Source organism: Corythoichthys intestinalis, chromosome 7 (assembly GCF_030265065.1).
Source record: "Corythoichthys intestinalis isolate RoL2023-P3 chromosome 7, ASM3026506v1, whole genome shotgun sequence".
Taxonomy (NCBI): domain Eukaryota; kingdom Metazoa; phylum Chordata; class Actinopteri; order Syngnathiformes; family Syngnathidae; genus Corythoichthys; species Corythoichthys intestinalis.
Genome location: NC_080401.1, coordinates 7,202,174 through 7,228,015, shown reverse-complemented (window position 1 = coordinate 7,228,015; position 25,842 = coordinate 7,202,174). Strand labels below are relative to the sequence as shown.

The 25,842-nt window shown below is 38.2% G+C and overlaps 1 protein-coding gene across 1 annotated transcript; it reads right to left on the bottom strand.

Annotated features, from left to right (window-relative positions):
• Positions 1-14,553: 14,553 nt before the first annotated feature.
• LOC130918483 (regulator of G-protein signaling 4-like) lies at positions 14,554-25,604 on the bottom strand. The gene is made up of 5 exons (XM_057840213.1): positions 25,457-25,604; positions 25,140-25,244; positions 20,215-20,279; positions 19,313-19,476; positions 14,554-14,982 (listed from the first exon to the last, which is right to left on the bottom strand). The coding sequence occupies exons 1-5, from the start codon at positions 25,498-25,500 to the stop codon at positions 14,740-14,742; spliced, it is 621 nt and encodes a 206-aa protein (XP_057696196.1). The 5' UTR covers positions 25,501-25,604; the 3' UTR covers positions 14,554-14,739.
• Between the last annotated feature and the right edge of the window lie 238 nt (positions 25,605-25,842).

Sequence of the window (25,842 nt, the reverse complement as noted above, 5' to 3'; positions counted from 1 at the left end):
AATCCCTTTGGGCCTCACGGGGGGTTAATGACATTTCTAACGATTTGTTTGTTTTACATATCTTGTGCATTGTCACATATATCCTTAAGTTACCATCTCAGAAAACATTGCTTAAGTACAGTATGTACTATCAAATGCCGTATATTTAATTTAGTGTGGAAAATATTACATGATCCGGCTTTGTCTATGTTAAGTAAAATGTCATTAAGGCACACATGCAGTACAAAACACTATGGATTTTCCATAATAATGGGCTCTTAGTGCCTCATTAAAGATGGGAATGACATCAGCCTTTCCACATTGTTGTGGAGACATCGGAGGTTTGGCGCTACCTTTTAGAAAAGCTGTCATCTGTTGTTATAGACTAAAATGCAGGGAAATGGCAGAACATAATTTCACTCTTATATCAACAACAATCATTTGTTTGCCAATTAGAATGTCCATTGAGAGAAAATTCCATCCAGATACAGATAGACCCAATTGTGTCTGACTAAATTCTGTTGTTGTTGCCTTCTGCTCAGACCAGGTGCTATTGCGCATCAGGTTCCCTTATTTGAACATTAAAAAAAATAAAAACAAGAAATAAAAAAAATAAAATTGACCGATTTTCACTCATCTGCTACAGCACTAGGTTTGGGTATCGTTTGAGTTTTATCCAATAGCAGTTACTAAACAGTACTTTTTAAAACGGTTCCAATGCTTAAAGGTGCTAATGCTATAACAAGTGATTATAAAGTGCGTACGAAAAGATTAAAAAAAAAAAAAAGTCTTAAATCGCACAATTATGTGAATTAGAAACATATTTTGAGATGATTCGACTATATACAGTGAGGCAAATAAGTATTTAGTCAACCACCAATTGTTCTCCTACTTGAAAAGATTAGAAAGGCCTGTAATTGTCAACATGGGTAAACCACAACCATGAGAGACAGAATGTGGAAGAAAAAAAAACAAAAACAGAAAATCACATTGTTTGATTTTTAAAGAATTTATTTCCGAATTAGAATGGTAAATAAGTATTTGGTCACCTACAAACAAGCAAGATTTCTGGCTGTCAAAGAGGTCTAACTTCTTCTAACGAGGTCTAACGAGACTCCACTCGTTTCCTGTATTAATGGCACCTGTTTTAACTCATTATCGGTATAAAAGACAATTGTCCACAAGCTCAGTCTGTCACACTCCAAACTCCACTATGGTCAAGACCAAAGAGCTGTTGAAGGACACCAAAGACAAAATTGTAGACCTGCACCAGGGTGGGAAGAATAAATCTGCAATAGGTAAAACGCTAGGTGTAAAGAACTCAACTGTGGGAGCAATTATTAGAAAATGTAAGACATACAAGACTACTGATAATCTCCCTTGATCTGGGGCTCCATGCAAGATCTCACCCCGTGGTGTCAAAATGATAACAAGAACGGTGACCAAAAATCCCAGAACCAAACAGGGGGACCTAGTGAATGACCTACAGAGAGCTGGGACAACAGTAACAAAGGCTACTATCAGTAACACAATGCACCACCAGGGACTCAAATCCTGCACTGCCAGACGTGTCCCCCTGCTGAAGCCAGTACACGTCCAGGCCCGTCTGCGGCTCGCCAGAGAGCATTTGGATGATCCAGAGAGCATTTGGATGATCCAGAAGAGGACTGGGAGAATGTGTTATGGTCAAATAAAACCAAAATAAAACTTTTTGGTGGAAACACAGGTTCTCGTGTTTGGAGGAGAAAGAATACTGAAATGCTTCCAAAGAACACCATACCCACTGTGAAGCATGGGGTGGAAACATCATGCTTTGGGGCTGTTTTTCTGCAAAGGGATCAGGATGACTGAATTGTGTAAAGGAAAGAATGAATGGGGCCATGTATCGAGAGATTTTGAGTGAAAATCTCCTTCCATCAGCAAGGGCATTGAAGATGAGACGTGACTGGATCTTTCAGCATGACAATGATCCTAAACACAAAGCGAGGGCAACAAAGGAGTGGCTTCGTGAGAAGCATTTCAAGGTCCTGGAGTGGCTTAGCCAGTCTCCAGATCTCAACCCCATAGAAAATCTGTGGAGGGAGATGAAAGTCCGTGTTGCCAAACAACAGCCCCAAAACATCACTGCTCTAGAAAAGATCTGCATGGAGGAATGGGCCAAAATACCAGCAACAGTGTGTGAAAAGCTTGTGAAGAGTTACAGAAAACGTTTGGCCTCCGTTATTGCCTACAAAGGGTACATAACAAAGTATTGAGATGAACTTTTAGTATTGACCAAATACTTATTTTCCACCATCATTTGCAAAAAAATTCTTTAAAAATCAAACAATGTGATTTTCTGTTTTTTTTTCTCCACATTCTGTCTCTCATGGTTGGGGTTTACCCATGTTGACAATTACAGGCCTCTCTAATATTTTCAAGTGGGAGAACTTGCACAATTAGTGGTTGACTAAATACTTATTTGCCCCACTGTACAAAAATTTGGCAAAGCGCAGATGACGAGAAATTAGTCTTTTAATCCGCCGTTTAGCCACACCTACCACTTTAAATGCAGAGGTGGGCAGAGTAGCCAAAATGTTACTCTACTAAGAGTAGCGTTACTTTAAAATAATATTACTCAGGCGAAAGTAGTTGTCCCAAAAAAGTATTTTGTGAATGAATATTCAAATAAAGAGTAACATTGTGAGTGACAATTTAAGATTTTATTTTATTTTTTCAAACGTTTTTTTTTTTTTTTTTTTTAAACTATATGGACTGTTATTATTATACTTTAAATAAGAAGAAGACTATAACCTATAACATAACCACATTAAGCCGAAGGGAAAAAAAATAATTTTAAAAAATCATTGAATTGAATTGAATAAAAAATACTGAAATGAAGCATCATTTGTCGAAAGAGTATGATTGCACTCTAGTGCAGAAAACATATTTCCTGTTTTGAAACTAAAAGGATCATATCTCCTGTTTCCCGTGGTCAATCAGTGCCAAATAAAAACTGGGAGAGAGATTAAAATCCACACTTTCGAGTCATGTTGACGGCAGCGCTCTTTTCAAATACTTATTTTTTCACGGTGCTTTATGGACGCCACGTGATTGAACAGGTCGGTATGGTCATAGAACAGCAAGCTTGAGTCTGATTGGTATAATGGAGTCATGTGATTATTGTTGCGACGTCTCATTTGTAAAACTGGTAGCGCCACTGTTAGCGTGTCTGTCAAAAAACAAAAAAACAAAAAAAAAAGAAGAAGAAGAAGAAAGAAGCAAAATCTAATACGTTAAATAAAAAGGAAAAATGTAACAACTAGTGCAGCCCAAAGTAGCGGAGTAAGAGTAGAGGTTCTTTTTCATAAATCTACTCAAGTAAAAGTTAAACGCAAGGCTTAGTAGAACTATTCTTAGAAGTACATTTTTCTCTAAAGGTTACTCAAGTAAATGTAACGGAGTGAATGTAACGCATTACAAAAATCAGGAATTGCATGTTGTGTGAACAATTTCATTCATTACTAAACATATTGCTGTTAAAAGCAGATAGAAACGTGGACATGCAGTCTAGTTTTAAGAGTATCTAAGTATTATTAATCAAATCCATCATAAAATGTGATTGAAGGCTTAATAATGGATTAGATCCTAAATAGGCTTCATTTCTCAGCTGCCTTGGCCCCACCCACTGAAAAAATATCTGCACAGAAGTAGGGCTGCCCCAAACGACTGATTTTCTCCCAATTAGTCTGCCGACTATTTTATCGATTAATCGACTAATCTAATGATTTATTTATTTATTCATTCATTTATTTTTTTCTAATTTAGCAATGCAATTTTTGGTGACACTCATTAATTCACAAAAACATTTTGGAGCACTTAAATTATTTTTTAAAATACAAATAAACACATACATAACAATAATAAATTACAAATAAACAATGAGGTCAAATGCTGATAGCATTAACTGGTGCAAAAGAATGGAATGTAAACAGATGCAGAACACTGACTTCGCCTTTCCAACATGATTCAAAACAATTCTTAAAATAAAAAAAATGTAGCATTAATATTATAGTGTGTATATAATAGTATGATAATAATTATGAAAATTATTCATTGCTAATCAGATTTTCCATAAAGGGTGTCATTTTAAAGCTATTCCTGGTGTAGAATCTGAATTCTGAAGTATGTGGGATTAAGTCCAGAACATTATTTATATGACGAACATGGCTTTTATTTTAAAATGTTTACCGGAAGTACGTTCGCTAAACCGCTAACTGTAAGCTTTACACTCCGCAAAAAAGCACCTTTTAACCGCAAGTTTGCATTCTGGAGAAGACTACCGATGTTTTATAGCAGGCTAAAGTAGGCTTTTTTTTCTCATTAGCCTCAATCTAGCAATGCTAGCGTTTACAGTGTTTTATTTAGATGTGTTTCCTTATTTTGTATGTCTGAACTTTAATTCTACAGCGTGTTGATGACCAATAAACATGTGAAAGGAACTGGAGTCAGTGAAATTATGGATCATGGAAATTATCGCCCTCATTTTTATTTACCGTGCGATAAGTGGACTCATTGCATATCGTGACAGGCTTAGCAACTTCAATAAAATATGTTGTTAGTTTGTTAGATGAACCTACAATCTGCCAGCTTGTTGTCTCCTGTCGTCTTCCAAAATTACAACTTGGTGACGGCGCTTTAGGTGTTCATTCATAGCCCACATACAGCTTGGTATGCAAGCTTGGCATTAAAGAGACAGGACAAACCAGTGTACCCTCCTTTGTTTCTCTGAAATAAGTCAATGTTTTGGCCAGTCTAGTGCCGTTTTTCGGCTTTGTGCCGCTTTCCCCGCTTGCTTGCCGGCGTCATTCTCAACTTTCCACGCATATATTTTTTTAACCCTTTATTAACCGTCGACATGATGTTGTGCTCATCGACATACAGTATTTACGTTATCGATGATGTCAACTACACCAACTAGTCGGGACAGCTCTACACATAAAATGAAGTCACATGCGCAATTGAGCTGCAGTATTTTGCTGTTTGCTAGCAAGCCATCCATAGACTTTCGATAGACAAGTTTCTTGAGCGAAATACGGGTGGCACCATTTTGGACAGTGTCTGCCTCGAACCTTCGGTTCAGAACAAACTACATAAATTACGGTTGAATTAAGCAGTGTTTTGTCAAAGTTAAAACTGGAAAATTAAAGCAGAGGAACTCACGTAATCTCCAATGGATTCAACACGACGTTGAGACGTGGATGAGATTGTATGATTGTTCCTATCACTTTGTTGATCATTCGTGGACAAAATTGTAAAAACCTGTTAGCCTGTTTTGACGTGAGGTATACATTGATATGACGGCCACTTGAGTGACCAATATGAGATGAAATTACACATTATATTACATTTGCCGAATGCAGAAGGGCTGACACGAATTTTCTTCTTACAAGGTATCTACATATAATAAAAAATAGTATGTCATTCTTTCTTCTTCATTCATTCTTCTAAAAAACATTTGGACAACATGATTCCATTTCTTGTTTTATTTAAAAGCAATTGGTGGCAAAACAGGTCAATAAATCACAATTTATAAAATGATCATAAAAATGTTAACCAAGGTTAAGCATACGAGGAATGTTTTATCAGACAGCAGAGCTTAAGGGAGCCAAACTTTCACCCGACATTACCAGACCCTCGGCGGCATTCAGACAAGCTTTCTCCCGCTGTCCTCGGTAATTCCAGCTCCAATAGCATATCTTAAAGATGCTCGTATATCGTAGTTGGATCTTGGCGAACCACCGTCTGTCCCAGCCCTTGCCTCTGGCCACCCCCGGGAATCAAGCCGTCCATCATAAAAGTAGAACGCATGTAGTCTCAATATATGACCATCAATGTACAAGTCAAGTTGTCTTTCCTTGCCTAACAGCATTTTCCAGCTGTATACAAACGAACAAAAATTTGTAATACTTGGATTTATGCGGTGCCATCAAACACGTACTGATAAGCAACAGGCTAGCAGCAGCAGCAGTAGCAGTAGTTGTAGTAAAAATGATTAAACTTCATAATTACAATCATCATCGTAATATCATTAGCAAAGGCAACAAGTCGTTTCATGCACCAGATTTTAGGTTCTGTATTTTTGGAGCACATACCTTCCATAAGACAGCGTCAGCCGTGACCCGCGGGACAGCCTATAGCAGGGTTCACTAAATCCGGACCTCGGTGCCACTTTTCCTGTCGTATTTTCCACATCGCTCTCCCCCAACACACCTGAATCAAATGATTATGTAATCAGCAACGTTTCCAGAAGCCTGATACTGATCGTGATTATTTTGATTCAGGTGTGTTGGAGGAGGGAGACATGGAGAACACGACAGGAAAAGTGGCACCGAGGTCCGGATTTAGTGAACCCTGGCCTATAGTTTGGACGTTTCCCTCCCTCCGGTACTACGAGCACCCATGGTTTGTGGTACGGAGTATTGAGGCACTGACTTGGTTCTACATTTACCTTCATGAAGACAAAATTCCCGTGTTAGTGAATGAGGAAATATAACTTTATGGAAGGGCAACTAGTATTGGAATGTCTCGGCGCTTCCTGATGGCGTTTCCATCGACTGCCGTAGAGTCAATAAAATACGATAATATTTTACTTGTGGTCACCCCTGGCCACTTCTTGATTCTGTCTTCCCATGTCGAGATGGCAGAAAAATGCGGTATTTCCAAATCGTGTTTTTTCAGGTTAGGTTTTTTTAATTGATTTTCTACATGTGCAACAGTACAAAAGAAAAGAACAGACAGAATAAATGAAGGCAAACCAACAATAACTAACAACAACAAAAACAGCAAGCAAGAACATAATTAAAGGAGTGCAGAGCAATGAAAGGGAGAAAGTACTATATTACACAAATGCCCTCGTCTTTTTCAGGGTTTTTAGTGAGTGATGCCACTCTGGCACCATTGAAGTCAATGGTAAAAAAATCGGAAACGGTAGTAGTAGGCAGACATAAGGAAGTAAAGCGGAAGTACCTCGGCAACTTGTCTATTCTCTTGTTGCAATGTGACCATTCTGCAACGTGTACTAGCTAGCTAACTAGCAATACATAATCGCCAATTCTGGTTGTGTTGTCACAACCAGAATTGCTGAAACAAGTGGGTGTTCCCTGATGCATCATTTTGGGGAGAATAACTAAAATTACATTAGTGCAGTCATTTTCATTTTTTGACATCGTCACCTTTTTGTAGCACCTTTAAACAGTTCTTGAACCAATGCTTCCAAAAAACAAAAAAATAGTATGCCAACTTAGTCAAGCAAGACTGTCCTCCACAGCACAACACATCCTGAAGGCTGTGCACGCAAGTCTTGTACGGGCTAACTGCTAACCGATAGGTTACGTCTATCGGCAACACTGGCACCTAAAAGTCTGCGTGCATTGCAAGCGCACTGGGCTTAGTACCCAAACCTACGTAGCACACTACAGGGTAGTGATTCTTCAAAAAAGTAAGCAGAAGGTTTAAAGGTGCATATGGTTCCAATGTAAACTAACATCAATAGGATTAAGTCATTGGGTTGGATCACACTGAAATCAGTTAAAGCATGGATGAGTTGCCTTCAACACGTGTGGACAATTACAACTTAGATTTTCCAGCAATAGCAAAATATGTATGTCAATCATGATTTTTTAATGCATTGTTTTCCTTTATTGTAGACACTCAAATTAACAAAAGTTAAAAAATAAAAAATAAAAATAATGGGTCAATAAATAAATAAAGGCAACAAATACTGTGACAGCTCACTCTTGTCGTGTTTTCTATCAAAGCATGGAGAGAACCAGAAAAGACACTCCGTCCTCCAGCTGTATGCAATTTATTGTCCATCCTGGGTACTTTGTACATGTGTGGAACACACAGGTGGCTTTGATCGTGCCTGTGTCTGTGTACGTGCCTCGTTGCATGGATGATTAAATTAAATAGCCAGAAACCTGTCAGGATTTGATTAGCAGTGCTTACAACAGCTTGATGTTGGGGAGGCTGTAGAGAACATTCGGTGATAAACAGGCTGATATCGAATGAATGTTTACTAATCTCTAATAGATGAGTTACTAACATTTAAACAAAACATAGAACCAACATGTCAGTTTGCTAGTTTATGGTGCATGCTGAGCTGCATTTTAATGAAATTTGTATATGTGTTTGGGGGTGTGTGGATGTGCGTCTGCGTGCATGCGTACGTACGTCATATGTTTGTATGTGGTGTATGTATGTATGTACTGTATTTATGTATGGAATGGAAAAATGAAGCCTCAAGAGGCCTTGAACCTTTCCAGCCAAGTGATTCGAGAAAAGGGTCATTTCTTGTGGCTTAATGTGCACGGGAATCACTGCCAACATAAATTGAAACTCCATCACTTAATTGTGTATGGATCATTCATCTAGTGTATTATGATTAATACAGTAGTATGAAAACGTTTCTGAACCTTGTGGAATTTCTCACATTTCTGCATAAAATCACCATCAAATGTGATCTCATCTTTGTCAAAATCACACAGATGAAAATACAGTATCTGCTTTAACCAAAACCACTCAAACATTTATAGGTTTTCATATTTTAATGAGGATAGCATACAAACAATGACAGAAGGGGGGGTGAAAAATAAATAAATGAACCCTCTGCCTATGGAGACTTAAAGAGCAATTGAAACCAACTTTTACATTTTAAGTCATGTGTCATGCCAATCACAGATGAATGGTTTAAAGCTGTCCTGCCCACTATAAAACACACATTGGGGAAGAAATGTCTTGATGAGAAGCATTGTCTGATGTGCATCATGGCTCGGTCAAAAGAGCTGTCTGAAGATCAAGGGTTGTTGATTTGTATAAAGTTGGGAAAGGATACAAAACCATGTTTAAAAGTCTGGATGTTCATCAATCAACAGTCAGAGAAGTTGTCTAATAATGGAGAGAGTTTGGCACTGTTGCTTCTCTCCCAAGGAGTGGCCGTCCACCAAAGATGACGCCAAGAGTTCAGCGCAGAATACTCAGAGAGGTAAAAAAAATAAAGAACCCAAGAGTGTCTCCTAAAGACTTACAGAAATCACTAGCACAGTCCAATATCTCTGTGCACACATCAACTATATGCAAAACTATGGCCAAGAATGGTGTTAATGGGAGGACTCCACGTAAGAAGCCACTGCTCTCCAAAAAACATTGTTGCTTGTTTAACTCATTCACTCCCAGCCATTTTCACCAGAGCAAGGCCCTTCGCTCCCAGCCGTTTTTTCTGGATTTTGACCGATTTTGCAAGGCCAACAGAAAATTCTGTTCTATTGTTATATAAACCTGGAACCCACCAAAAGAAAGATCAGACTCTCTTCTTTCAGCAGAAAAAAAAAGTAAGTTCGTATCTTTTTCCATTCTTTAGAAATCAGCATTACAAAATAGCTTAGTTTGAGCAATTTTCCAATTTCTGATGAAAAAACTGAGAAAATGAGCTTTTTGTAAACGCATACATTTCAAACATAAGTTTGACTTTAACAAAGCTATTTTTTTGCATTAGTTACATTCCAAACATCTGAATAATGATTTCCTTTTACAAAATACCATGAACAACCAGACATATAGAGCTTTAGATTGCAAAGTAACAATTTATTCACACACGGCTACTGAGAGATGACGGTTTGTCGCCGAGATGACGCCGTTGTCGCCACGTCAGCTGTGTAAACTTTTCCCTCATCGTTGTCTGTCTCACAAAGATGGATTATTTTTGCATTTCTGCAGGGTCTGCTTGGCGAGCCGCTCCACGGGGGGTTTCACTCGTTATGCGCGGTCGTCCAGCGCCTGGCGTCCCAGTCGTCCTCTTGTTGTTTTGTTCGGTCGGAGCACCGCCTGGCTTCTAGCCGCCAGTGCTCTGACCATGCTGCCCGGCTGTTCACTGCTGTTGAATTGGGTTGCCCGGTCTTACAAAATGCGCTACTGCCCTCCAGTGGCCAGTTTTATTGCTTTAAAATGGGTTTGGAGCGTTGTTCTTTGTTTCTCAGATACAGCGGAAGCTATATATGCTTCTTATAAAAAATATATATATAATTAAAAAAACGCAAAAGACGTATAAATACGTTTTTGGGACAGTGGAGCATTTTAAAATAGAACGTAGTTATATGTTTCTGGGAGCAAATGGAGTTAATGTTCGCAAAAAGGCACTTTGACACTCAACAGAAGTTCTGGCAAAATATTTTGTGGACTGATGAATCCAAAGTTGAATCGTTTGGGAGTAACACACAACGTCATGTGTGGAGGAAAAATGGAACAGCTCACAAACATCAACCCCTCATCCCCACCCTGAAGCGTGTTGGAGGGAGCATCATGATTTGGGGCTGTTTTGCTGCCTCAGGGCCTGGACAACTTGCAATCATTAACGGAAGATTGAATTCAAAAGTTTATCAGGATGTTTTGCAGCAGGGCCGTCTGTCGGACTGTTGAAGCTAAAAAGAGGATGGATGCTGCAACAAGACAATGATCCAAAACGCAGAAGTAAATCAACTTCAGAATAGTTTCAGAAGAACAAAATACACAAACAAAATACACATTCTGTCAAGTCAAAGTCCAGACATCAACCCCATTAAGATGCTGTGGCATGACTTAAAGACTGGTTCTTGCCAGACATCCCAGGAATCTGACTGAACTACAGCAGTTTGGTAGAGAAGAATGGGCCAAGATTACTCCTGATAAATGTGCAAGACTGATCTCCAGCTACATGAAGCATCTGGTTAAGTTATTGCTGCCAAAGGGAAGGGGGCACAAAATTTCAAATATGATGGTTCACTTGCTTATTTTCCCCCCTTCAGTCATTGTTTCCATACTATCCTCATTATGTACTAGTATAGGAAAACCTATGAATTTTGGGTGGTTTTAGTTAAAGCACACAGTTTTTTTCATCTGTGTGATTTTGACAAAGGTCAGATCTCATTTAATGGTGATTTTATGCAGAAATGTGAGAAACTCCAAAAGGTTCAGATACTTATTCATACCACTGAATTTGGGTAATGTTAATGTAGATAATTAGCATAAGAATTTTGTCATTATTACAATTGCTTACTTCACAAGGTTTATTTCAGTTAAAGAATAAATGAATGAAATAGGACATTAGATGTATGTTAAGTTTTCCAGTGTTTCGAAAGATAGGACAAAGATGGAACATCTATTGTGCTTGTCACTTTATTGGTTGTTTAAAAACATCAATTTCTCCACAGTGGCAGAACTCAGTGGTTTCTCTCATTGCACACCACGTCTCCAGCTTTTGAGAAAGATCATTCACATGGTACTCAGGAGGCAGGGGTGCACAAGTATCCCATTGCAAGCCTGTAGCCTGCAAGTTGCCTGTGCCTTTCCCAGTTACTGCAGAATTGTACCCCAATTCCGTGGCACATAACAAATATATCGCCTTGGATTAAATGAAAACAAGTGGAATATTTTTTTTTTTTTCAAATATTAATATTTTTGTTGATAAGGAAAGTGAACTGATTTCATTCAGAGATCAGAATAGCCGCTTTTGATCTGCGCCAGCAACGCGATCCTCAACGTGCTAAAAGTCCAGGCTAGCATTTCCAGCTGCTTGCGTGCTCTCTTGAAAGGATTGGGGGGAGGTTGCACCTATTCATAAGCTCAAAATTGTCCAGGTTCCATAGGAAAATAGCCGTTGTACTCACAAACTATATCACCAACACAAACTCATGAAGTGTGAGTGGCTGCATAGCCGTACATTTGTGAATACCGAAAATTATTGTAACACTTCCTGATCACCGAGGCTTTGAACGAATCACTGACATCACACACCTTAAATAATACATCTGTTGATACACGCTCCACTCAATAATTCTGGGATTTCTGGACCCATGCTCCGAATCCTCAAGACAATAAGACCCATCACTAGCATGTATGTAACTGCTTCCAATATGCTGTTATACTTCAAGAAGCCAAGCACTGTGCTCCTAATACAAACGGTTGTAAGTTATAATCAACATTCCTTTTTTATCGATCTATTTTATGTTTTTTTTTTTTTAAGTTGCAGTCACACCAACTGCCATATTGCTAACCACCAATAGAAGTTTCCAAACACATTCGTTTAGTGTGTGGTGTGGTCATGAGGTGGCCCGGCCATCTGGTTGGGATACCTGCTAGATGCTTACCTGATGGGTTGTTCTAGGCATGCGAGGTCCCACTGGGAGGAGGACAGGAATGACCCATGAAGAAGAAAAAAGTCGATTTTTTTCTTTTCAGTTCTTTAATTCTCTTAATGAACGATGACAAACAATTCAGAAACAAAAAGAAAGTAATCGTCACCTAAACTCGATACATTTATTAAGAAAAGAACAATTAAAAAAAACTGGCCGGCCTTGACCAAATGTCCTCGAGTTTTCCAGGTTTCTTAGAGAAGATCTGCCTTGACCGTTCAACACATACACTTTTTGTCATTACAAACGAGAATAGGCTCCCATGTTAACCCATAAAGTGGCTCACAAGAAGGTAATATTTTTCTAGGCAGCTTTTTGATCTGTTTATGACCTTGCTTCAGAGAAGAAGCTGAGAACTGCACTCTTATCTTACCGAAATAAAGTCAGAAAGAAAAACAACATAAAAATGAATGTATCAAGTAAAATGAACAAATATAACGAAATAAATATCTCTACACACGAGACACACAGAAAAATCCATGTATTCTGGTTGACCAGGGAGCTCTTTGGAATCCACATAGAAGGGTTGGGAGAAGTGGTTTTGAGCCTTCTCCCTTAATATTCTGCCCCATGGCTTGACTAATGGATGGATATAATCAAACAAGGCAGTACTAAACCCAACTGTTGGAATATATATTAACTCATTTACACTCAATGAAATCAGTAATCCTACAATGCATGCTAAATGATCATATTATTTCCTCAATAGTAATTATCAATTGATTAAAGGTTTGACTCGTACAATATTTCCATAAATATGTGTAAGTAGTAAATAGTTAGGTAAAACGAAAACCATTAGTATTTTCCAGTATTTTTTTTTGCAATGGTGTTCAATGTTTATAAATATGCAGAGGTAATAATTAATAATAGTTAGATACTTTGAATTTAGACTGCATTTCCATGTTTCTATCTACTTTTACCATCATTATGTACGGTGGCCGAGAGGTGTTAGGTGAAATGCAAAATCCAAACAGTTTGCAAATAGAAAAAACCACGAACCCCAATTGCGAACGCTTTGCTAAGAAAAAAGCACAAATGCAAACTGCATCAACACCATCCCCAGTTCCTAAAGCGTGATTGCAAATTGGCAAAGGCATGAGCCCCAATTACCACAACACGACAGCAAATGGCTCACAGCACGAATGCAAAAGGCTCGCAAGGCAAATGCGAAGACCCGAAGCAAAACGGCAAAAACCCGCAGCACAACAGCAAAATCTCGCAGCACGACAGCAAGAGGATGACCCGGAAGTTTAAATAAATAAATAAATAACACTTTGTATATTGCTATATGTGCTTTGTGACCATTTCTACGGACCTTTGTGAAGTTGCTTCCTCCATCAGAGGCAAATTTATATTAAAATGATGTCAATGGTTTCTGCTCTAAAAGTTTTGTTTGTGCTGCTTTCGTTTTAGAGATATTTAAAATTCTTTTATAGGTAATTATGAGGTCAGCTAGGTTTTGTAGATACAGTATTATGCTTTTATTGAGATATTATCGAGTGGTGACGTCACTCGTAGCTTTTCCTTAGTTTAGCTCCCGTGGCTAATGGAGCGTACCAACTCTCTCAATAACAGAGGGGTGTCCTAACAACTAGCACAAACGTAGCACAAACGAATGGCACCACTTCGGGACCATTTTGCAGGGGCTTAGAGTGACGTCATCACTCAAAATTAATATCTCAAGCCCCCCAATACTGCAAAATGGACGGGAATTTGTTTGTGTTACGATCATGCTAGTTGTTGGGACACCCCTCTGTTATTGATCAATTCAGTACGCTCCATTAGCCGCGGGAGCTAAGCGAAGGAAAAAGCTACGAGTGACGTCACCACTCGAAATTAATATCTCAATAAAGGCATAATACTGTATCTACAAGACCATTGCAGCACAAATATACACAATTCTTAATCGAAATGGGGGGCTAGCTGACCTCAGATTTACCTCTAAAAGAATTGTAAATATCGCTAAAATGAAAACAGGACAAACAAAACTTTTACAGCACAAACGATAGACATCATTTTTATATAAATTTGCGTCTGATGGGGGGGGGGCAACTTCACGGAGGTCCATAGAGATATTCACAAAGCACATATAGCAATATACTAAGTGTCGTCCTTTTTTTTTTTTTTTAAATACTTCTGGGTCATCATCTTGCCGTCGTGCTGCGGGATTATGCTGTTGTGCTGCAGGTTTTTGCTGTTGTGCTGCGGGTCTTCGCGTTTGCCTTGCGAACCTTTTGCATTCGTGCTGCAAGCCATTTGCTGTCGTGTTGTGGCAATTGGGGTTCGTGCTTTTGCCAATTTGCAATCGCACTTTAGGAATTGGGGATCATGTTGTGGCAGTTTGCATTTGTGCTTTTTTCTTATGCAAAGCATTTGCAATTGGGGTTCGGCTTTTTTTCTATTTGCAATGTGTTTAGACTTCGCATTTCACCTGACACCTCTCGACCACCGTAATTATGTTTTGTAATGAATGAAAAACGTCACACAGCATGCAATTTTTGAATTTTAAAATCATCTCAATCGTTAAAATGTTCTTTGGGTTTTTCCTTCCAGTCTAGGCACCGTCAACTCGTTCCTGCTTTATATCAGTGGTGTTGCAGCTACTTTTTTGTTGCTTCAGTACAACAGCAGGGTGGACCTGAGACAAATCGTAGATCAGCTTGGAGTTTAGGAAACGTCTGTAAGAGTCTTTCTCCATCAAAAGGTAAATCCTTTTTTGAGCTTCGTCAAAACAGGAGCGCGAGACGCTCAGAATATTTTGCATAGTTTCTTTTTTGGTCACAGCATCGAGGTTAACCTGAAAGAGACATGAAAGGAAAGGCTATGTAAGGAAAATAGTATAATATTCATAAATACTGTACTGATGCAACGTTCAATTTAAAAATATAAAACATAGTTCAATAATATGTATTGCACTGTTGTTTCTTTCAACGATGATGAAACCATTTCGTTGACGAACATATTTTTTATGACGTACCAGTCTTTTTTACCACTTTTTACTTTTACTTGAGTAGATTTGTGAGAAAGAAGCACTACTCGTACTTTGGGCACATTAGAGTCATTACATTTTTTTTCTTTATTCTACATATTAGATTCAACTTTGTTTTTGCAGCACAGTGGCTTTACCAGTTTCACCAATGAGACGTTGCAGCAATAATCAGCTGACTCCATTATACCAATCAGGCGTAGCATGATCACATGACCACACAAAAGCAAGTCCTATGATCATGCCGGCCTTTTCATTCACTACAGTAAAAAATAAAAGTACATATTTCACATAGAGTGCTGCTGTCAATATGACTCGAAAGCTTGGATTCTAACTGTTCTCCATTTTTAAATCGCACTGATAGACCACGGAAAACCAGAGACACGATCACTTTATTTTCATGGTAGGAAATATGTGTTTTCTCCGCTAGAGGGCACTCATGGTCTTTGAATGGATAATGTTTCATTTCTGTAGATTCTTATAGTCAGATTTTTTGTTTATTTGTTTTGGCCTAATATGGTCATTTAATAGTTTGTAGTACGGTTTAATTATAACAGTTCATTTAGATCAGTGGTCCCCAACCATGTTTGCACCATGGACTGGTGTAATCTGGGCCTTTTTTTCACGGACCGGCACTGTGTGTCAGAAAATGATCGTAAATATAACATAACACGTCGAGGCTAAAAATAAATATTATGTGAAGGGAAAATGTCACTCACCATACACTGAATCAACCTTTTTTTAACAGCAGCCTCTCCTAAAACTTGTCGGCAAATATCCGTGGTCGCAAGCATAATGAGTTCTTCTCCAATCGTGAAAGGTTTCTTAGCTTTAGCAATACGGTTCGCCATGATGTATGATGCTTTTAGTGCATTCGCTTTTGTTGCCTCGTTTGCTAGCTTTTAGCCACATATTATGCTGAATGAACTTGGTTGTAGGCTCCTCTTCTGGCTCAGCAGGCGGCCTTTTCCCCGTAAAAAAGCTGTCCGAAGACATCGCTGCCCGCAGCACACAACCAACAGCAGCTAATGTTACTGTTTACATTGACTGGCGCTAGGCTGCTATAGGTGTGCAAACCCCCTAGTAATTGCGGCCAACCATTAGATGGCGACCTATACAAATCTTTACTTGGCTTAATCTATAGAGTAGACAGGGATATTGATATGTCAAGAGCCACAGGCCAGATTGCAGTCGTTAATACATTATTTATTTCTCTGTGGACCGGTAGCAAATGAGCCACAGACCGGTACCGGGTGGTTGGGGACGAGTGATTTAGATGACGTTGTGCTGCGAAAAAAAACAAACAAACAAAAATCTGTCATTGTAAGCAGTTACTCATTACTAAGTACTTTTTCACCGAATACTTTTTACTTGATCCCGAAAAAACAACAGGAACTGTCAAAACCCCATGTTAATTTTTTCTTTTTTTTTTTAAACTTCCAGGCTGCCACACACACATCTCCAAGAAGAAAACTATCTACAGACGTTAGATTTAGATACACTACTGTTAAAAACAAGTCTAATAGAGTGCCTGTGTAGCATAGTCTGCTTCAACCAATATATATAATTTATTATTCCACGGAGCTCTTCAAGGTGCAGCAGTTTATCTGAGTCTGACGACTCAGTGGTGAGTCAGAGGCCCCGACTCAGTGGTGAGTCAAGGCGATGTGCGCACGCGCGCAGCAAACTACCCTGGACTCAGTTGTCTGTTCAATTGGGTGACAGTATGAATAGTTAGCTCTGGTTCAAATGCTTTCTGAAAACAGCAAAAAAGAACAAGGTTTTTGAATTAAAAAGGTCAATGCAACAGAAAATTGATCAGATCTTTAAGAGAAAATGTTAAAGAGGCTTATTTTATTTTATTTGCTCTGATGGCTCAGAACATCTTCCATGTTAATCTGCATTTTGGATCTATTTTTGTTTATTAATTTAAGGCTAATATTCAAAATATATTCCATTTCATTGTGCATAATGTATGTCAATTGTATTTATTTTTGTTAGTGTATTGTACTCATACTATATCTTTATTATTTAACAAAAGAGTAAGTAAATGCTTACATCATCTTCACTTTTTATGTATATCATATGTTCTTAAGAATGTAGTTAAAATTGTGGTTTTGCATATAGATGCGAGGAAACGAGGGACAATATAAATCAGATTGTCGTTACTTTTGTTTTTGTTAAATGTTATTTTTCAAATCATTGAAAAAATGCAAATTTGAATAAAAATGAGATTCTCATGTACTGCTTGAGATAAAGCAGTAGCCTAATCCATGTGTAAAACCAGTTTTTGTATGAGCGTGTTGTAGGTATAACTATGCCAAAAGCCGTTTTCTTTGCATTTCAATGGTTTGAGGAGGTTTGAAAAAAAAAAAATATATATATATATACATATATAAAATCTGCCTCTGTGGCGGCCATGCTGTCAGACAGTTCAAGCAAGAAATTCTAGCTACTTTCACCCATGAGTGCTACCCATTCAGACACCACACTTAAAGAATTGTGAATGTAAAATTTAGACGGTTTACAATAAATTTACCGTCAAGAACCATAAATCAGTGCAAACATTCAAATCTATAATCTATATAATCTATAATAATATAATACTGTATATACCTTTATTGGGAGAATACATGCTGTAAACCCTGGACTTAATGCTGCTGTATTTCCAGCTATGCAAATACTCCATGATCAATCAAATCAAATTTATTTCTATAGCCCTTTACAAAAACTCGAAAGGTCCTCAAAGTGCTTTAAACCAATGATAAATATAGTTCAGAAGAAATAAAAGGCAGGAAAGTATTATACAAAGACATTAAGAAAAAAAAATGAAAACAAAAATAACGCATCGCGATTAAAGTCAAAACAGCAAATAAAACAATAATACAGACATTAAAACCCTTAAGAAGAAAAACCAGGCTACCCTCGCCTGGAGATAAAGTGAGTATAAAAAAGTGGGTCTTTAACCATGATTTTAAAAGGCCTAGATTTGTAATGGTGTGGATTTCAGGGGGCATGCTATTCCACAACTGGGGGGCAGCAATTACAGGGGGCAGAGGGCCGGTAGAACGAAGAGTCCTGCCAGAGTCATGGAGGGTTAAAATCTCCAATAAATAAGAAGGAGCCTGGCCATTAATAGAATTTAAAAAAAAAAAACAGTAAAAATTTGAAATCAATTCTAAAATGAACTGAAAGCCAGTGGAGCGATGTCAGCACGGAGGTAACATGTTCACATCTGGGTGTACCGCAGTGTTGTTACCAGGATGCCAGGTGTGGGTGGGCATTTAACTTACCTGGGGTGGGGGGGCAAAAAAAAAACAAACTACAATGCTCAAGTAGGCTGAAATCCAGCGTAGGGCTACTGCACCTTAAAACATGTTTTTTTTTCTCCTTGAGATAACTGTTGTTGTGATTTGGTCTCAACAAATAAAAGTTGATTTGATTTTATTTGACTTAGAACACATCCATAACTGAAAAGTATGGACATGCAGGTGACAATGTTTTTTTTAGGTAACCTATTGTGGTTCCTCGGTTTTATTATTATTATTATTATTTGTTCCGCAGCCCCTTTGAGCTCAATTTGAACCCCTTAGAATGCTTCAAAATGCACCAAAATTGGCAGGCAGGTCAAGACAGGTGCAATCTTTGATACCGTGTAAAGACAAATTCCAAAACACTATGTAGCGCCCCTAGCAGTCATTCTTTGTCCCACGGACACTTTGAGCCCTACTTTGACCCCCTCAGAATGCTTCAAAACTCACCAAACTCAACAGCCAGGTGAACACTGGTGAAAACTTTGATAAAATGTAAAAAACATAATAATAATAATAATCAAAATATGCGTAAATGTGTGTAGCGCCCCCTAGGAACAAAACCAACATTTCAGTTGATTTTTTTTTTTTTCCCCAAGGTGAAAGAGGAGGTAACATCGCAAAGGTTAAAACTTAGAACACATCAGTACTGCCGTTAGTATTCCAGTTTTCTTTGGGTGGGCAGAGCGTGTCCGTGGGTGGGCACTGCCCACCCTTGCCACCCTCCCCTCCCGGTAACGCCCCTGGTGTACCGGCTAAAAATCGAGCAGCAGCATTTTGAACAAGTTGCAGATGAGAAATAGAGGACTTGGGAAGACTACCAAGATTACCTCGTTTGGAGAGTCTATTGCCACATATTGTTGGTAGATGAGCTTTGCCTTCTTCTCCAGCTTACAAGTCGCAGTATTCTTGAAGTCCTCACAAGCAATCCAGAAGTCCATGTTCTCTTGACTGAACTCCGAACTCAGAAAGCTGGTAAACACACTTCGACCAACTGAAAAAGTTATGAAATATAATGCCCTTTAACAGTCAATATACTGCAGATTCGTAAATAACATAAATATAAATGTCTATGCTACAATATTCTGTATTTTGACACCTTCCCACCCTATAAGGTTTTTCCTTTCCTTCCTCATGATCATGAGTGTCCTTAGTGGTAGACAAGTTTTGCGATTATTCATCTCGGTCTTTTTTAAACATTTTTAAATCAACTCTACATGGCACATTAATGGCATTGTCATTTAAAATTTCATGATTCGTTGTCATGGTCCAAAAAATATCTAACAAAAAAATGAAGAATCAATCAAATACATCTGTTCTCATAGCTGTGGCCCAGAATCTATCAAATTAAACCAGCTCAAAAAAAGTTAAACGTTAGACTTTAATAAAAGCATCATGGCGTTCAATTTCGAGTAATGAAGTAATGGAAGGAGCGGGTCAGATTTTAGCTTGGGTTACCCTCAGGCTATTGCTCCTCCACACACGCACGCACACGCATGCACGCACACACACAATAGCTGTCGAGCACTGACGGAAAAAGCCCTGAGGGACCGTCCAGTTGTGCGTTGTGACACGTAGCAGAAAGCACTGCATGTGAATGGAAGTAGTGCAGACGTTTCTGTGTTTGGGTTTTGGGGTCAAGTCATCCAAAAAAAATCATCCAAAACAAATTATTTAAAATAATAATTTTTGTTAGTTTCAACTAAACATGTGTATTTTCTTTCAAACTCACTTTCACAGTTCATTAGAGAGCTGAATGATTCTTTCCATTTCTCCACCTCAGCAGGAGTTGGCATCCTGAAAAATATTTGTCATTACTAGCAGCGTGGGGGGAAAAAACATTCTGAATATTGCAGTGATTATATTCCAAAGCTAATATCTTCCCTTGTTTGCTGAGATTTTTTTTTCAAATGGGTGCAGTTTTCGAAATTCATGCTCCAACCCAGAAATCGATCATTGTTGCACATCCTCTCCTGACTCAACTGACCAAATCAATGGTAGTAATCATTTTGTAAATATATACCGTAATTTTCAGACTGCAAGGCGATACTTTTTTCTCACCATTTGACCAATGCGCCTTTTATAATGAAGCAGCTTACTTATACATTTTTGAGAACAAGAGCTTCATGTTTTCTTGTTAAAATTTTAAACAATTACGTTATATTACCATTTAATTTTGCTCTGCGACCATCGCGTCTTGATGATTTTGGAGTGCATTCATAATGTCTGAGTTTTCATGTGCTTCGACACAAATTCATCCTTGCCAAAGGAGGACCTTTGGCACCACTACAGAACTATTTAGGCAGGGGTGTCCAAACCTTTTGCAAACGGGGCCAGATTTGGTGTGGTAAAAATGTGGGGGCCGACCTTGGCTGACGTCCTTTACGTAGAACAATATATTTAAGCAAATTTTAGCAAGCCATGCAGTGTGTCACATTTGCTTTATTATTTTTTTAAATTGAATAATTTCAACAATCTGACAACTAGCCTTTGTGTCGTTCTCTTTCGACTCTCGGGCTCTTGCGAAATACTGTTGCTGTGAAATTAAACTAGCTTCAAGTTGCTTCAATTTCTCACTGTGAATCTTCCCTGTAATCTTGCCGTACATGTCAGCGTGTTTTGTTTGGTAATATCGGCTAACATTGAAATCTTTAAAAACAGCGACTGTCTCTTTGCAAATGAGGCAGACACAGTTGTTGCGTATTTTAGTGAAGAAATAGTCCAATTTCCACCTATCCTTGAAGCGTCGGCCGTCACAGTCGACTTTCTTTTTTTTGTTGATTGTCGCCATTTTAGAAAATTGAATGGGTCAAATGGGGTAATGTTGCTTAGCCCTTCAATGCCTGCAACATGAGGCAGTTATCAAAGAATCCCAAAATTTGAAAAATAAGGTCCTAATGAAACCATTTTTTCAAATTTGTAAAAAGAAAAGTCAAAATGAATATGTGTGATAAGCGCTCTAATATTTATAACTCATGCTAAATCATGTTTTTTTTTTCTCATAGAACCTGCAAATGCATGTGTTGACTTGCATCCGTCGTTTTTTTTTTTTTTTTCAAAAAGAAATGTCAAAATTCTAAATTAGTCTCAAAATCATGAAATTTTAGGTGTATCAAATGTGATACATTTGGCAATAAAGGGTCAAAGTGCTGCTGCCTTTTAGTGGGTAAATGAGGAGCAGCATTTCATGTGTAAGCTACTTCATATGCTAGTTGCAGTACTGCTGACCAATTTATTAAGTCTGTGTGTGGGCCAGACGTTATTGATTTTATGACAGAGGCTGGGGGCCGGATGAAATTTGACCACGGGCTGCATTTGGCCCCCGGGCCGGACTTTGGACATTTCTGATTTAAGGTGAAGATATCTCAGCTGCAAAGCTCTCCAGCCGCTTCAAAAATCTTTTTTTTTATGGATAAATAGGGTTCCATTCGATGCTATGTACCAGTACAAAAGAACCATTTTAAAAGAAAGGATATCCACTGCTAGCTACAACTAGAAGATGGAATCTGCTCGCATATATCAGAACATAAAATAAATTTATGCGCAGACGACATATTACTATGTTTACAAGAACCGAAATCTTCTCTCCAAAAGGTTTTTAATGTCATAAAAAAATTCTTACAACTCTCTGACTATGCTATGGTCAAAATCAATGATAGTGCTTGTAACGACTAACTCACTGATGGACTCATGGATCTACAGATCCAGATTTTGATTACAATATTCCAATTTGGAATATAAAGTAACATAGAATTCTTAGAAGCAAAAATTCATTAACATATTGTTAAATTATACAGTATACTTTTAGCAAAAAAATGAAAGGCGACTTGATCACTGGAATAATCTAGCTATCTCACTGTTGGAGTGGATAGCAACAGTTAAGATGAAAACATTAAATTATTTGTTTTCAATGATTCCATTCAAATCGTTTCAAAAAATAGCGCCGATTAGCCGTTTTCAATCAACACTATACACAGCACAGTATCGTGTACTGCATATTTAAATTGTATATACCAAAGGGCTTTATTGCCGACGAAGGCTTTATCCGATGCTTCATGCCATTACAGAAGAACAGTTTAAGGCTCGTGCAACCGGTCTGAACCGCGTCGTGATCCTTCCCCCTTAATTAGGTCAGTACTCGAACCTGCGCCGACAAATGTGACAGGTGAGCACGATAGCCACAAGGCTAAAAGCCCATGCTAGCTGTTTCAACCTATAGCGTGCTTTCTTGAAGGCATCGGAAGAACTTACACCCGTTTCACTAGCCGTCGGTGTTACGACAGATTTAAAGAGGATACACAGTGTGCTACAGCATGGCTGCTATGCTAGCGCTGATTGCTGGTAGCCCTGAGTTAATCAAATAGGCGACCGTGGAGATTTTTAAGAGGACTTAATCTGCAAAAAAGCAAAGAACTGAAGTGGAGTTGTTTTTTAAAGTTAAGTGTTCCATGTCTATCAGAGTACCTCAGAGAAGACGAGCGGACTTGTGGTTTGTGGAATGTGGAAGACGCATTCGGCATGTTGATTTTAATTTTGTTAATTAATGTACTTATCAAATTTTTCTATGTAACATATGTTACATTTATATATGTATGTATGTATGTACAGTATGTACCGTTATGTTCGGTCTATAAGCCAAATCCTGCGGTTTATAGTCCAATGCGTCTTATTTGTTGATCTATTTGGATTAATAGGTAACACTGTATTTGACAGCTGTGTCATAAAACTGTGAGATAATTATACAATAGGTGAGATCATTTGCCGGATGACACGAAATGACATCTCTCATAAGCATGCATTAATGCCAGTGTCATGTCATGATTATGACTTATTACAGTCTTATGACGTTGCTGTCAAATAGGTCAAAGTGTTACCAGATAATATCTTTTGGTGTAAATATCCCATAATACAATGAGGACAGCTGCGGATTATAGTCCAGTGCGGCTTATCTATGAACGTTTTCCATTTTCGTGTCAAATTTGGTGGGTGGCAGCTTATAATCAGGTGTGCGTTATAGTCTGAAAATTACAGTATGTATTAATGGAGTGCCAAAAAAATTGATTATTCGATGCATCGTGATTCGACACGTGACAATTCGATTACGATTCATAAATGTTCAAAAATGATGACTTTCCCTAATAACTTTATGACAGCCGCTCCTAGCGGAACGAAATTCAGGACCCGTCTGCCGCCCGGACACCTTTGACGGATGCGCGCACAACGATATGATGGATGCTGAGCGAGAGATTTATTCCTTTCCAAAAGACTGGAAAATAAATTTGTGTATGAGACAGGCAGGGACCCGGCAGATGCGCTTCTGTGCGCACGTTATTTTTTAGAGCGAGAGGGGAAGAAAGATAGTTTGTTGCTCCTTTTCTTTCAGTTGTCCAGCAGTAGTTTCAAGTCATGTCAATTGATGTCTTGAGTGTGTTGCGAAGTCCCATGTGCGTCTATAAGCGGTGAGTACACGAACCCTCTTGTACTGTTTAGCCTTTATTTTTGTTGTTTTTGAGATGTTACTAGTTAGCGCCAAGCGCTATACTAATTTGCGAATTCGCTAACATGTATTTCCATGTCAAGTTGTGTGTTGTTTGGTGGTGTACATAAGTTACTCCAGATGCAGAACGTTTAAGGCCAGGATAAAATACTGGTACATCGGTAACACTACAAACATGGGAAATAGTACAGAAATCTGTGAAGACAAAGTATATTGGTTAAAAGAAGTCTTATTTCAAAAGACACTTTGTTTCCAGAAAATGTGGAATTCATTCCGCCAGTGTAAATTTTATTGTATTGTTGAGAGAAATAATATTGCCTTTGAAACAGCTAATGTTTTTGCACCTTCTTGTGAAAAAGAGTATCTCAAGGTCAGCTGTGTGTTGTATGGGCATCTTGAGGAATGAGTACTGCCTTTAAAATGTTTAATGTTTTTGCACTTTCTTGTAACATTAAAAAAAAAAGCAGTTTAAGGGCAGCTTTTTGTTGCATGGGCATATTTCCATCGTTCCTGTTGAATCATTAGGATATTTTAAATAAATAATGGACATAAATTTGTTTGGCTACTTTATTAATTAGTAATGTGCAATGCACGATAATCGTGGTAATCGTGATCATCGCTAATACCGTGATCATCGTTCAATAATCGAACCCTGAATCGTAATCGAATCGAATCGTGGGGAGCCTAAGATGGCACACCCCTAATGTATAGACAGAGATATCTCTCTCTCATTAAGACATGAACACAGGCATCTTAGCTATTGCCTGTTGTGGCATATATGGATTTTCCCCCCTAAATTCTGAGAATTTAGGCTGTGCGGTTTAGTGAGGCGCGCTCTATAGTGCAGAAATTATGGTCATCTTAGAAGTAAACATGTCTAACTGCCTTGTTGCACCTGAAAAGTGAAAAAAAGAATTGCAGAGAACATTTGATTTGAAAACATTTTTTATCGCAGAAAAGGACTGAGCCACTTTAAGTACTTTAGTTGTTCATTTTTTTGTTTAAGCTGCTCATATTGTTCGGTGTCCTTTAGGATAAAAAGATCAGAATTAACTAGTGATGAAGACATATTGAAGAAGAATCAACATCAACGACTTCACAGTCAGGCCTCAAATTCTTTTACTTTAATTGAAAACAGAATGAACAAAAATTCTTCTGACCTTTTAGCAGCATATTCATTCTTTTCTTCTCTCTGCTTCTGCTCCTTTTCTTGTGACTCTTGCCTCTGGAGCATGAAGTTTATTTTGTGTTTGATGTCTTTGGCACTGTATAAAAGAACAAAAGAAAGTGATTGAAGAGACATTTTGAAATCCATTTCTAATGTCTATCTAATTTTATTGACATTCCTGTATTTTTTTAGTAGCTGCCCAAAAGGCCAGAATTAATCAAGCAAATAAAAAATAAGGTTACATTTCTTAATCAATAAAACAGTCAATTAAATTCAGGAATTATAGCTGCAATGTCAAATCGAGCTTACCTTTTTAGGCATGTTGCAGGAAGTGTTGCAAGTCCTTTACACATTTTGTAATTTTAAGGATCCACAATGTTCTTTGTTTTTCCCTTTTAATACAGTAAAGCAACACTGAGGTCCCCGGAAGGAGTTATATCACTGATGTTCAGTTAACAGTAACATAGCAGGCGAAAATGACTCCACCCCTAAGCACAGTGACACAAACACAGTAATCACACTAGAGTCGGGGGGTGGGGGTGTGGGGTGGAATAGGAGGACCTTATATAACTACTTTGTTATGGTATTCTGTATTGTTTTGTTTTTGTCATAAAATATGTTGCACAGCTTTAACAAATTCCAGCTGTTAAAATAGGCAAAAAATTCCAAGAATGTTTTGAAATAAACACCTGAAA